General features: G+C 41.0%; 1 protein-coding gene across 1 annotated transcript in view; it reads right to left on the bottom strand.

Moving 5' to 3' along the window:
* The window catches only part of MAB21L3 (mab-21-like 3 (C. elegans)), a 33,220-nt gene extending 18,578 nt beyond the window's left edge, over nt 1-14,642 (bottom strand). Inside the window, exons 1-2 of the mRNA XM_006899586.1 lie at nt 14,595-14,642; nt 4,589-4,729 (exon numbers count right to left, since the gene is read on the bottom strand). Of these exons, the coding sequence (XP_006899648.1) occupies nt 4,589-4,729; nt 14,595-14,642 (189 nt within the window). The remainder of the gene's footprint in view (nt 1-4,588; nt 4,730-14,594) is intronic.
* Nucleotides 14,643-15,369: the final 727 nt, after the last annotated feature.

Raw genomic sequence — 15,369 nt, 5'->3', positions numbered from 1 at the left:
GTTGGCGCAGGATAGAGCAGGGTTTAGGACTGTTGTGCATAGGGTCACTATGAGTCGAAAACGACTCGATGGCACATAACAACAACAACAACATATTATATGGCAGCCCACTTCACGCTGCATCTCCCAGTAAGTCAGCTATACACTATAAAGCCACCACCTCCCTCCTCATAGAAGATTCAGTCAATGGAATTTGATTAGCCCTTGTCCAACTTGTGCAGGGCCCAATCGATGACCAAATCAGGAGATGAACACCAAAATCCACTCCAGCTTTATTCTGTCTCTCAGAATAATGGCTGGATGTTTTGGGTCCACCACCTTCTTCATAGAAAGGAGGCTAGAAAATCAAAACAACCATGAGATATCAGCTCACCCCAGTAAGAACAGCAAAATTTAACAGAACAGCAAACAACAAATGCTGGCAAGGTTGTGGAGAAACTGGAATACTTATTCACTGTTGGTGGGAGTGTAAAATGGTGCAGCCACTATGGAAGGCGGTATAGCGCTTTCTCAAAAAGTTGCAAATAGAAATACCATTTGACCCAGCAATCCCACTACTGGGAATTTACCCCAAAGAAACTATAACTTCAACCCAAGCAGATACATGCACACCCATGTTTATAGCTGCTTTTTTCATAATAGCAAAGGTTGGAAACAACCCAAGTGCCCATCAACAAACAAATGGATACAGGAGCTGTGGTATATTCATAAAATGGAATACTATGTTGCATTGGAATACAAGGAACTCATCCAATATTATACAAAATGGATGACCCTGGAGTGAAATATCTCAGTCACAAAAGGACAAATACTGCACAGTGCCACTGTTGTAAAAAGGGACTGACATCAGGGTTGGCGGGAGACTGAGAGGGGGGAACAAATTATGTATGCTGAATTGAAATAGATGAGGGAGAGAACTTTAAAAGAGAGATATGATTAGGTATTATTGTCATGACAGGAGTCCAGAATAAAGGCTTCATAGTGGAGTGGACTTGGGCAAAGGGATTATATAACAATGAAAGAATTTTTCTTTTACTTTTCAAAGAGAACAGTGAATTGGGGGGGAGGTGTGGGCAGGGAGAAAAGTGCAACAATGAATAAATGGAAATCCAAAGTCTGTAAATTTTCATTAAAATTAATATAATAATAATTAAAAAGGAAAGGTGGCTAGATTTAAAAGGGAAAAAATAAATCTGAACTATGGAATTCATAATTGTACATTATTTTAATTTACTTGTACATGAATTCAAAAGGACTCCAAAATGGTTAGAGAGCTCCAATGGACTAACGGGTAAGAAGTTGCACTGCGAACTCAAAAGCAGGCAGTTCAAATCTACAAGCTGCTCCAAGGAAAAAAGATGGGCAACCACCTCCCATTGATAAACAGCCTGTGAAAACCTACTGGAGGGTCAGCTATAAGTCAGTCCATGTCAATAATTGTCTGATACAATTCTGGGAAAGATGGAAGGTCAACCAAAGAAAGGAAAACCCTCAGTAAGGTGGGTTGGGGTGAACCCTTTCTATGAAGATGGCACCAAAAGCAAAGAAGGAAGCCCCTGTCCCACCCAAATCTGAAGCCAATGCAAAGTCCTGAAGGGCATCCACAGCCACAGAAAAAAGATCCACACGTCAACCACCTTCTGGTGGACTTAGATGCTGCCACTCTGAAGGCAGCCCAAACACCCCAGGAAGAGCGCACCCAGAAGAAACAAGCTTGATCATTATACCATCATCAAGTTTGCCCTGACCACTGAGTCAGCTATGAAGAAGATAGAAGATAACACCACATTTGTGTTCATTGTAGATGTCAAAGTCAACAAGCACCAAATCAAACAAGCTATAAAGAAGCTATATAATACTGATATGGCCAAGGTCAACATCTTGATTAGGCCTGATGGAGAGAAGAAGGCTCATGTTCAACTTGCTCCTGATTACGATGCTTTGGATATTGCCAACAAAATTGGGATCATCTAAATTGAGTACAAATGACTAATTCTAAATATAAATTTTTCTTGGGAGGGGAAAAAAGATGGATTGATGCATCAAGTCAAAAGTTACTGCAGCAATGGTCTTAAGCACAGGACAGACTAAGGGTAGTACAGGATTGGTCAGGGTCCATTCTGTTATATACAGAATAGCTATGGGCCAGAGCTGATTCAATAACATTAACAACAACTATCATGTTGTTACTCATGAAAATGGTACTTATTTAATTTGATCCAGTATAAAACAAAAGCAATTGAGATTGTTGACAGCTTCCGTTTGTTTGGCTGTACAATAATCACTCCTGGAACCAGCAGCCAGGAAACTAAAAGACTAATTGCGTTGGAGAAGTCTGCTGTCAGAGACCTCTCCAAAGTACTGAAGAGCAACAACGTCAGTCTGCAGACTAAGGTGTGCCTGATACAGGCCATGGTCTTTGCAATCATTTGCTATGCATCAGAGAGCTGGACAATGACTAGGGATGATAGGAGAATTTTTGCCTTTGAGCTGTGGTGCTAGAGAAGAGTATTGAATATACCATGAACTGCTAGGAGAACAAACAAGTCCATCCTGGAGAGGATGAAGCCAAGCTGCTCCTTGGAGGCAAGGATTCTGAAGCTTCATCTGATATACTTTGGACATGTTGCAAGGTGGGATCAATCCTTGGAGAAAGGGGTCATGCTTGGGAGGGTGGCAGGACAGAGCAGGAGAGGAAGACCCTCAATGAGATGGATTGTTTCAGTCACTGGGATAATGAGGATAGGGGTGTAGGATACAATAAAATTAGCAAGGGATAGAACAGGGTTTAGGGCTATTGTACAGAGGGTCGCTATGAGTCGCAGGTGACTCGACACATAACAACAACCACAATGCAATTGTTTTCAAAATATGCAGCATATTTTGAATGCAAGATATATATATATATATTTTTTTTAAGATATATTTTTAACTACAGGACCATTGAGGGAAATTTCCTGGGGCATAATCCTAAGAAAAGTAATGTTATCATTCTATTACTAGTGACTGGTTTATATTTGCTCAATTTATGTTGGGATGGTAACATTTTGACATTCCAGGTTTTAATCTAATTTTCCACTTCTCATCCTGATGTGAATTTCCTAAGATCTGACTGTCTTCCTAAGTCTCTAAATTTCAGAATCTTGAAGGTGGTAATTGTGTCAATCAACCTATATCCAACTACTCCTAAGATGCACTGAACTGTTATTGTCTTTTATTCAGGTACCAACTTTTTATATATTTATATATATAAATTTATATTTTATAAATTTATATATATTTACATATATAAATATATATTTTACACATATCATATATTCTATTATATATTGTATATTATATATATTTTACCATGCCTACAGAAAATGTCTTAGAAAATGAGATGCCTCTCTTTATTCTGATTCTCTGCTCAAGCAATCAAGTATTTTCATTGGTTCATTGGTGGGTTGGAAAAAAGAAACAAAACCAGACAAAAACAAACCCACCAAGAAGTCAATTGCCTTCCAATGGATTCCAATTCACAGTGATCCTGCAAGGCAGAGAACTGCCTCACAGAGATCCCAAGACTATAATCTTTATGGAAATAAATCCACCACACTCTTCATCATTAACAGCTTGAGTTAAACCTCTGTGTGTCTGCTCATAGTCAACATTATGATACACGGAAAAAAGACTGAAATGATCAATAATTTCATCTTACTCAGATCCACACTCAACACCTGTGGCGGCAGCTATCAAGAAATCAAAAGATGTGTTGTACTAGCAAAGATCTGCTATCAATGACATCTCCACCGCTGAGGAGCAGGGATGTCAGTTTCAACACTAAGGTATACATGATCCAAGTCAAGGTGTTTTCAATTACTTGCTGTGCATCTGAAAATTGGACAATGACTAAGGATGACAGAAGAAGAATTGATGCTTGGGAGTTGTGGTGTTGGAGAAAAGTACTGAATAGTGCATGGATTGCCAAACAAAAGAATAACGAAATATGTCTTGGAGAAAAATGAAACCAGGGTGCTCCTTGGAGGCAAAGATGGTGAAACTTCATCTCACATACTTTGGGGCATGTCATTAGGAGAGGCTGATTCTTGGGAAAAGTCAACAGAACAGAAGATGACTCTTAACAAGATAGACTGATACAGTGATTGATAAGTGATTGTAGCAATGGGCCCAAATATATTAGAGATGGTGAGCACGGCACAGGGTAGTGCAGGGTGCAGACCAGCTGTTCATAGGTTTGTGGGGTTGTATTCCTACCTATATAGGCATCATTATGAGATGGAAGGCAATGGGATTTTTGTCTTTTCAAAAGTATGAAAATGCTTTAAAATCAGAAGATTCCATTTGTGCTCTGGCTTTCATGCCTAATACAACTTGAGTTAATAGTATGACCTCTGTGCTACCATCCTTATCATTTACAAGGAGTTGGGAACTGAAATGAAGGAACACCTAGGAAATAATTTTTGTAATGCAAAGTAGTAATAGTGCCTGTAGGAACATAAATGATGGCGAGTATTATTAGTGGTGTATTTGTCACACTCCCAGTCAAGACTCAGGGCTCTCTCTGAGACAGGTGACACATGTTTACCTTAATATTCCCATTGTAAGTGTCAGAGTAAAGGATGGCTTGAAATCGAACGTCCTGGTGGCTGATTTCTGTGGTCAAGTAGTTGAGGATTTTCTGTACCTCTTCCACAGTCTGGGAGATCAGCTGGTGCCTCAGGTTCACCTGGGTTGAGAGGAATTAGCAAGGTGGTTATTTCCGCACAGCCCATAGGGCACTGAGAAATGAACTTGACAATAACCAACAATAACAACAACTTTAGTTCGAGAATAGTTTTGAGATATCCACAAACTGATCAAGATATGCAGAAATAAGTTTAAGTCATAGAGATTTGTTTTCTTGAAATAAGTTATCAACTAATCCAGAAATCTGAGGTGTCATCTTGCCATCAAACAGCAAGCCAACCACATGTGTGCAGAAGATAAATACATATGCATGTATATATCATGAATTGCTATAATAACCAGGTTCATCCTGTTGTTGTTATGTGCCGTCGAGTCACCTGCGACTCATAGCGACCCTATGTACGATAGCCCTAAACCCTGCTCTATCCCGTGCCAAACTTACTGTCACCTACACACCTATACCCATTACCCCAGTTAGTGAATCAATCTACCTCATTGAGGGTCTTCCCCTCCTGTGCTGTTCCTCCACCTTCCCAAAGGCAGGTCCTGCCTTGCAACATGTCCAAAGTATGGGGAAGGGTTGGTGCCACCAAATACCATAGGGGCAGATGAACCAGTCTGAAGGCTGAGACCTATACCTGATGCACATACATCTTACAGATAGGACTGTCCCATAAAAGCAAGCTAATACCTTCTAGATGCATAGAGTCAGGAGTACAAAGAAATACAAAGCAGGAGACTTAATCTTACGGGGTTTACAATCATTGGAGATACATCTCCTAAAGATAAGGTCTTTAACATTAATATTTTTTGTCTGATCTTGAATATAGTGAGTCTATCTTGATGGACTTTTCTCCTCAGCTTAGATTTACTGGTCTCGTTTATGAAGTCATTGATTCACGTGTTCTGTGTCCTTCTGCCAGAGATGCTTCTAGTATATCAAGGCCTTTGTTTTCTGCCAATCCATTGTCTACAGATTTCTTGAGAATGAATGTGATGCTCTGTCCAATGCTTTTTACCTTTTATTTTATACTTTATCTATGCATTATTTTTTTTTATTCAGCTTTTTGTCATCAGTAGCCATCCACCCTTCTCCATACCTTTACCCCTCCTACCAGAATCAGCATGAGCTAGAACCAAGGATATCCTCCTTCAGCATTTGCACACTATGGGGACCGCCTCTTCCAGAATGGGCCAAGGAAGGGGGTCACCACAGAGGAGACAGGCCATCTTCCAGGCCAAAAACAAATTATTTTTGAAAATTGAGTTTAAAGGTCTTTCTTCACTGTGTGGGCTCCTTTTTATACATTTATTCCATTCCATTCAATCAATTTTTATTATTAAACATTCACTTCATGGCAGGCTTTTGTGCATACATGCTGTTTGGGCTTGCTAGATGAGTTATCAAAGCAAGACAAAGAGCCTGGCCATCGAAAAGTGTATCTGAGTGTTAAGTAGAAGATGCTTATGGATACCGGGAAAGGGATAATTAATCAAGATCATTGTGAGGGTCTTCCCTGAGGAATGAAGTACTGGAGTTGGGTCTTAAAAGATTGCTAGAAAGCAAAGGGCATGAAAGTTGTTGTAGAAATTTGAGAAAGTAGCAAGTACCTTGGAATGATAAGCATGAGAATAGCAGCTCTTACTATATTGAAGCAGAGATTGCATTGCAGGAGTGGTGGTGGGGAGAATTAACGAAGAGTAAGAGGTTTTGGAAATAAAGAAAGGGGAATTTCAAGAACAAGATCAACAGTTAGTGGCAGAGGAAGAAAAACGTCTGTAAAGCATCCAGAGACTTTGACAACTATAACAGGGTTGGTGAGGTGCCAGCACTTCTCAGCCTGCCATGGGGAGAAGAATAGGACTGTGTATTTAAGGAGTGGTGATTCAGACTGCAGGGAGTGAATGGGACAGGAGCAAGCAGAAACATGCCAGAAACTTCTTTAAGAGAAACAGGCATGAACATGATTAACTGCTGAGGGAAGGAACAGTGAAGGAAAAAAGGGAGAGCAGAGAGCAAAGAATTTCCCAGTAGAAAGGAACAGAATATATCCAGACACCTGGCGGAGGATTTAGACTTCCTTCTTTGTCAAGAAATACAGCCTACAAAGACATGCTTGGAAAAGTGGAGGATCAGGTTACAGATGTGTCCCAACAAGCAAATTCCATCATCAAATGAGGGTATGATTTTTTAAAATTGTTTTTTTAAATAAATGAACATTTACAGAGATTTTGGACTTCCATCCATTCATTGTTGCACTTCTCTCCCCGCCCAGCCCTCCCCTCGCCCCCCCTCCCCAGTATGCTTTAGTTAAGATTCACTATGAAAACCTCTTCTTTGTGTGTGGCCAACACAATAGTGTTAGCTATTGGTGCACTATTTTCAACACTATGACCATTTTGTTATCTTGTTAACTCTTGCATTACTTTTCTCCCACTCTGCCTTAGCAATGATGTCAGTTTGAAGACTAAGGTGTGCCTGATTCAGGCCAGGGTCTTCTCAGTCACCTGTTAAACAGCAGGGAGCTGGACAATGAATAAGGACAGAAGAAGAATTGATGCCTTTGAGTTGTAGAGCTGGAGAAGAATATTGATTGAATATCCCATGGACTGCCAAGGGAACAAATGGATATGTTTTAAAAAAGTGCACTGAAAGTGCTCCTTGGAGGCAACGATAGCGAAGCTTTGTCTTTAATACTTTGGATATGTAGCCAGGGAAGGGTACTCCTTGAAAAGATGGGAGGGTCAGTGAAGGAGAGGAAGACCCCCAGTGAGATAGTTTGACACAGCACTTGGCTCAAGTGTGTCAGAGATGAGGATGGGATGCGATAAAACAGGGTTCAGGATCTGTTGTTCATAGGGTTGCTCTAAATCAAACTCAATGGAATTTCACATCTACTATGTCAGGAAGAAGACAAGTACAAGTAAAGGTAAAAGGGTAGGGCATGGTGGAGTTCTGAGAGGTTCCCTATTTGATGTTGAATTGAAAGCAAGGTAATTTGCTGAAGGTGGGGTGGAGAGGAGGGCAGGGGATTTACAGGTGGCAGACTTTGACATAACTTTTCTAAGGAATGAGGCAGCTGAGGTACATGTACTATGAGGCAGAGCCAAGAACAACTGAGATTGGCCCCGGGGGCGATGGCCGCCAGAGACGCAGCTGTGTGACAGTCTCCAGCACCTCTCAGACCTCCAACGAGAAGAGTAAAAGAGTTTGAGTGGTAGATCATGGTTCCTGTGTAGGAAAAATCCAGGACAGGCAAGAAGCCTGAAGCAAATTAGATTGCAGAATATTGAACAAGTTTAAGGACAGGAAGTTAATGCTTAGCTGGTTATTGTTGTTGTTGTTAGATGCCAATGAGTCAGGTACAACTCATAGTGACTCTATGAACAGCCATACTGAACCCTGTCTTATCCTGTGCCATCCTCATCATCTCTCTGACACACTTGAGCCCATTGCTGACATCAAATTATCTCATTTGGGGGGTGGGGGGAGGGTCATTCTCTCCTTCACTGACCCTCCCATCTTTCCAAGCATGATGTCCCCTAGCTACATGTCTAAAGTATAAAAGACGAAGCTTCATTATCTTTGCCTCCAAAGAGCACTCTGGCTGCATTTTCCCCAAAACCATATCTGTTTGTTCTCTTGGCAGTCCATGGGATATTCAGTACTCTTCTCTAGCACCATAACTCAAAGGCACTGATTCTTCTGTCGTCCAACTGTGACATGAAGCAATCAGGCACACCTAAGTCTTCAACCTGACAGCATTGTTTAGGTAGTTTTTGTTTTTTTTTTATTTATTTATCTGGGCATCACTAGTGGTTCCTAGCTTTTCATGAACTAAAATGAAGGGTGGCCTGAGGGTGATACTGGGCTTGGATCAGAGTGCGGGAGACCACCTCACCTTGGACAACGCTACTCTCACCGTGCCCAAGATGCTGAGGTGAGGGAGAGAGAGAACCATCTTTCCCTTTTCTTTTCTTTCCTCAGAGTCCCTGGTTGTCAAATGGTTCATGTACCTGGCAGCTAAGCACAAAGTTGGACAGTCCACTCAGCTTTGGAAGGCAGACGCAGAAATTTACTTGTGAAAATTCAGCTACTGAAAACCTATTTCACCATGAGGCAAAATCAAGTTGACAATTGTTTGCAATGAGATGCTTGCTTCATGAAGCCAGAGAAGTAGTAAAGGGCTTCTAGGGTAGGTCTTTTGGCTGGGCTCTGATTGTGAAAGCACTTCTGGCTTGCAGGGCTCCTTCCACCAGCATCATGCCCTATAAAACTATCTTAGCCCCACTCTCCATTTTTTTTTCTACATCCCGAAACAGAATCTTCTCCCTATACCACTCAAGGTCATGGTCAGGACCAGTGAGGCACACAGCATGGGGTTGGATCAGGGTTGACATGATGGGATGTGACAAGAGCTCCAGAGGAGCAAGTCAGGGAACATGGTGGCACAAACCATGTCTCAGGCAGCTAATAAATAGCACAGTGACACTGTGTAAGTCAAGTGCAGGAAGTATGGTGCCCTCGTGGCAGTGAGTGAAGCATTGATTCTATTATAGAAAGACCAGCCATTTGGACTCACGGGAACAAGATGAGACTGCAGAGCTTCCATAAAGACTGACAGCCTTGGAAGCCCTGTGAGGCAGTTGACTCTGTTCTGCAGGGTCACTATGAGCTAATAGGGTCTCAGTGAATGGCAGTGGGTTATTTTAGGAAGCATAGCTGGGGATGTGGGGAAAGAAAACAAGCAGCTGCCAATGAATAGACACTGACTCCTGGTGACCAAATGGGCTGAGAAGTAAAGACCTGCCCCAGAGATGCTTTCTTGTCTCTTTAACTTCAGGAGGCAAGACTTGTTGAAACTTATTTTTTGACAAAGCATCAATTTAAGGGCTAAATATGATCATTAAAGAAGATTAGATCAGAGACAAACTTGCACCCTGGTACCTTTCAAGTTCCTCTTTGACTTAAGGAACAAAAGCAGAGTTTTCTTTGCATTTGTCAATGTGACAGGAGAAACACAGACAGGAATGCTATTAGGCAGATGAAGCTAGGTGCTCAAGGGACCAGCGAGTCCGTTCTAGAAGAGCTATCCATGCTGCTTAGCATGCAGTCAGTTATTCCCACGAAGTGAGCTTTTCTAAATACCATCATCAAAGAGAATCTTCCGTTGGTTGTTCATAGCCTTCCAAATACACGGGGCTTGTTCCATTCCTGGACACACGTCCCTCGCTTGGTTACTTTCCTCTTCTCTTCACCAACCCCAGCCACCAGAGCTCACTGTTGTCCCCCAAGTCATTTGTTACTATTAATAATTTAAGCTGGTGACTAATTTACTGGTTTACATATGAATTATTGGAAAGTCAAGGTTATTCCCTATAATAACATCACCCTGCCTTGCTTGGATTCAGATATCTCTCTGGAGAGACAGAGGTGACACCTGAGTAATATGCAGAAATGTCACACCAGCCTCGTTATACTTGGGCACAGGGCTGTGTGACTGTCATCTGTGGCAAATGCCTTTAGGGGGAAAAAAACCTGAGAACTTCCTTCCAGAAAATAGGATGTCAGACCTTTGAGTATTACGTTAAATCCAGTAATAAGTTTTAAAAAAAAAAAAAAAGGAAAGCACTATCCCTTGCCTTCCTGGATAAAGTCATGGGAATTTCATGACAAAAACAAATAAGGGGGGAGCTCCGGTGGCCTAGTGGCAAGAAGCTGCAACTACAATCCCAGAGGTGCACGGTTTGAACCCACCAGATGCTCTGCCGGGGAAGGAGGGGCAATCTCCTCCTGTACCAGTCAGATCTGATTTGACGGTACATGCACATAAAAAGAATAAAATAAAAAAAAATTAAAAAAAAAACAATAAGGAAACAGACTTCTTACCACCCTACCCCTATCTTTTTTGTGCAATACTTCCATGAGTCAAATGATTGGGTCTCACAGGACATCTAGAGTTCTCACATATAACACAAGCTTGTGGCAACAGCATCAGGGCCCTTTCTAAGACTTGGCTAGGATAAGACTCCAAATAAGACTTTATGATGTCTACTACTATTAATCCCATTTTACAGATGATCAAACTGAAGTTCACAAAGACTAAGTCATTTTCCCAAGGTTCCAGAATCAGTAAGCCGTGGATCACGGATTCATACCCAGGCAATACAATTCCAAAGTCCATATTTGTCAACTATTCTGCCTTCCCAAAAAACGTGAATGGAAAGAAAATCATCCAGATAGAGATCTTAGCCTAAAAGAACTCTCCTGTGCTTGTCCACTTAAACCCTAGGTACTCTATAAAGCTTTGACTTCAATGCTCTTTCTGTAGAGCTCTCCCTGACAGAGTTAAAGCATCCCTGCTCTCTTTCAGCACTCTTAAAAATCTCTGTTGGAGCCCTTATAGTCTGTCAACCTGTGTTATCTAAAGTGCTACTTGCCTGCACAGGCTCAGAGAGCTCTGATGGCGTAATCTATAGGAGTTGCAGGCCGAATGAACCCAAAGGTCAGAGGCTCTGTGTCATTTTGAACCTAACAGTGGCTCTGCAGAAGATAGGCAATCTCTCCCTGTGCCATTTACAGTCTAGGAAACCCACTGGAGAGCCAGCTATGAATACATTCTGACTTAACAGCAAATGTGTTTTTCTAGGTTATTGGGGGATTTTTAAAGTCTGCTTATGAATGCCTTTTTACTTTCTGATGCCAAACACAAAGTATAGGGCCATCCTTAAAGTGATTTGAAACTCAGAAGTTCTGTCTCATGGGGCAGGCCTAATCTGTATTCCTCATCTGTCTTTAAATCTGAGCATAGTGGTTTTATAAAGCAGGTGCTCCTCAAGGGTCTTTTTGTGGAAATATGGGTGGCTTTTACAGGAAAAAAACATGGCTGTTGGAGTTAAAAAACAACAACACCACAAAAAACCAGAGTGAAATCTGACTATGTTCATTGTGTGGGTGACAGTGGGCAAATTACTTAATCCCAGAAGCCTCTGCTTCATTCTGTGAAGTAATGCTGGTAATACACACCTCTATCCTAGATGAAATGAGATACTGGATATGCCTCAACCTGCCAGCAGCACTTTTCCACTGTTGATTTGTCTTTAGTGAACTCTGAAGATATTTCTATCTGTGTGCAAGGCACTCTGTGAACATCAAGGGCAAGAAAGATAATGGAGACAATGTTCCTCAGAAGCTTATGTAGAGTAAGATCACTAATCCACAGAACACAGAGAAGATGTTCTGGAGTCAACATGAACTTGATTACTAAACAAACATTATCAGTAGTGGTTATAACAGAAGTTTCTAGAAGGGCAAATATAGTACTGAGGTGTCAAGAACGCCTTTCTTAAGAAGGTGGATTCCGAGAGGAGCTCTTCTTGGGCAAACAAGAAGGGTCCCTGGGGCCTGGAGAAAGAAGACAACTCACACCTATAGGGCCCACTATGGAGCCTAGAACTCTGTCTGACTGTGTCAGCCCTTGGTTGATGGGCAAGAAATCAGGCCCTGCCATTGCAAGCTAATGTGATTATTTTCCAGAGAAGATGTTGTTGTGTACCATAGAATTGAACTGACCCATAGCTGACCCTCTGGCTTGGTTTTCACAGGCAGTTACTCTAATAGGAGGAGATTGTCCATCCTTCTCCCACAGAGCAGCTGGTGGCCTCAAACCATGTGCCTTAGGGATTGCAGTATAGCTTCTTGCCCCTAAGCTACCAGAGCTTCCTTCCAGAGAAGATAGATACCTGGATTTCTGTGCAAAATCTCAGTTTCAAAGGTTGTAAACTTTTTTTTTAATACTCTATAAGCCAAGAAAACATGAACATAGGTTAGATATAAATCTAGAACTCCTGCCAGTGAACTGAAAGAGAACTCAAAGTCAAAAAGGCCAAGTAGCTGAAATTACTTGAATGCTAAGGTAAAGAATTATTTTCTTTCAGAAAGTATAGGATCCTGAGAAGATGGCCAGCAAACCATTCTATTTCCTCAAGGAGGTTTAATGAGAACTTATTTTGTTGATAGTAAATTTTATCATCATAAACTTTGCTCTATTTATAACTCTATTTATTTAACTAATAAATCAATAATAAATTTCTTTAGTTATAAATCTATTTAACTCTATGTATAACTGTAGCTTGTCTAGCTTCCTACGATGATGGCACCAGAACCAAAAAGGAAGACCCTCGTCCACCCAAAACTGAAGCCAAAGCAAAGATGTTAAAGGCCAACAAGGCAGTCCTGAAGGGCATCCACAGCCACAATAAAACAAAAGAAAAAAAAGGTCGGTACTCCCACTGATAGTCTGAAGGCAGCCTAAACACATCCAGAAAAGCGCCCCTAGGAGAAACATCCTGACCATTGTACCATCATCAAATTTCCCCTGACCACTGAGTCAGCCATGAAAAAGACAGAAGAGCACACCCTCATGTGTTCATTGTGGATGTCAAAGCCAACAAGCACTAAATCAAACAAGCTGTAAAGAAGCGCTAGGACACTTATGTGGTCGTGGTCAACATCCTGATTAGGCCTGATGGAAAGAAGGCCTGTGTTCGACTTGCTCCTGACTATGATGCTTTGGATGTTGCCAACAAAACTGGGGCCATCTAAACTGAGTACAGCTGACTAATTCTAAATACAACTTTTTCTCAAAAAAAAAAAATAAAATATTTTGTCTAAGACATTTACTTTCTTTATCTGTATAACAGGTTCTACTTTGTTTATTCATAAAAACATGGGCACCTATAGACTAGTCCCTATATTTAAGTCACTTTAAATGTTTGACTTTAAAGGTGTCTTAAGCTTCATCTGTAAAAGGTTCAGATATCAAAGGCCTCTTCAACAGTCTATGCTTTTTTTTGTTTCATAATTTTTTCATTTATTTCACTGTTCCTTTCCTTCTGTTTTAAGTAACAATGGGGATTGGGAAGTTAATTAAGAATCTAAAGAAAGAAAAACATAAAATATGAGGAGGAAAGCATATAAGAAAAAATAGAGAAAGTAAAATTTGCAAATATGCAATGGTTAAGCAGACATATTTCCTCAAAATGTCCCTATAGTTAATTATAATAACAAAAATGTCAGTTCTAACATCCGTTTATATGGATCAATATGCCTGTGAGATTAAAACGGTGCTAATTTACTTTGGGGTCCTTTTATGCATTTTAGTCACAGCTGTAATTTTTACTCAATTACCATGATTGTTGAATCACACATTTCATCTGCATACACCACAAGTATGCACTGTTCTATTGTTGATATTGCTATTATAGCCGCTGACTTTATAAAACCCTCTACTTTTACACACACACAAAATTTGTTCTTAATTGGCATATACAAGTAAAATAAGATTTTAAAATCTTAAAGTTTAACAATTTTCAAACATCTTTTCCTTAACTTCATTGACTCTTGTCATTTCACTATACCCACTACTTTTGAGAATTTCTGACTCATAGTGACCCTCCAATGGGGTTCTGAGGCTGTAAATCTTTATGGAAAGAGATAGCCCAATTTTTTTTTTCTTAGAGTGAGCTGGTGGATTCGAACCAGTGACCTTTGAGTTAGCAGGGAAGCACACAATCATAACACCCACTGGGTTCCATTTAATGCATTTAATGTCTTATTATCACCCCATTTTATAGTGAAGAAAGCTGAGGCTCTGGAAGGTCATGTGGCTGTAACCTGATCATGAACACAGTTCTCAATAAGCTCTAACTCTGTCCTACGCTCTCATACAACATGAAGGGCACTAGCAGTCTGAAGATTTCTGAAGGTTGGTCTTTGGTTTCTGAGGAGAATTTCCTGATTTGGGGCAGGAGCGCTAAATTCAATTTGGATCAGGGTTGGGGAGTGAGAGTGGCAGAGAACAGGTGAGGAAGGAGAATGTGCAGAGCCAAGCATATATTCTTACCTTGTCCAGTAGGCAATCTTCAAAATTCACCTCAGGCAGGGATTTCATGGCTTCTCACTCGATTCTAAGCAAAGCAACAGCTTCCTGGGTCTCTGGAGAGCTGCACTGGCCGGCCCACCACTGATAGCTGTGTGCAGAACTGCTCTGGAATTGTCGATGTGGACCAGAGACTTGTCTTCTCAACTATTCATTCAGTTCCCAAACTGTCAACCTATTTGTCGTCTTTTGTGGAATGAGAAGAGAAGGCAGGGCGGAGATTAATGGCATTGACTCTAAATTAAATATAATTTTGCTTTCACCAATATTGTCTGGTTTTGACCAGAGAGAAAATATTCAAAGTTGTATTTCCCCCTCAAACGACAAAGTTTCATCCAGATAGAAATGCCCTGTAGTTGCTGGATACCTTTTCCTTGTGTTAGTCTGAGATATGTTAGATGCATTCTGAGCTCTCTTTTTCTCCTTTTCTTTTTCCAGTTGACAGTAAACAACCCTGCCCCTCCAATCCAGAAAATCCCTTAACACAGATTGATTTTCTTTAAAATAAACAGGATCACCTACCTGGCTCCCCTCTTTAGTCCTGTGAGTAGGCGACCAGGTCACGCCAATGAGGCATGCATTTGGAAAAACGTGCAAGCGCGCACGAACACACACACACCCCCTGCACACTCAGACATGCACACGTAGACACCACAGAAAACGCAGGACTGGGACCTTTCAGCTCACCTGCTGACCTTTAAGCTTAATTTCCCTCTTTCCACTTGAAAGCTTGCAGTAA

This window comes from Elephantulus edwardii, unplaced genomic scaffold, assembly GCF_000299155.1.
Source record: "Elephantulus edwardii isolate Elephantulus edwardi_28Jun2011 unplaced genomic scaffold, EleEdw1.0 scaffold00262, whole genome shotgun sequence".
Classification (NCBI taxonomy): Eukaryota; Metazoa; Chordata; class Mammalia; order Macroscelidea; family Macroscelididae; genus Elephantulus; species Elephantulus edwardii.
The sequence above is the reverse complement of the archived record's forward strand: the minus strand, read 5'-3'. Positions and strand labels throughout refer to the sequence as shown.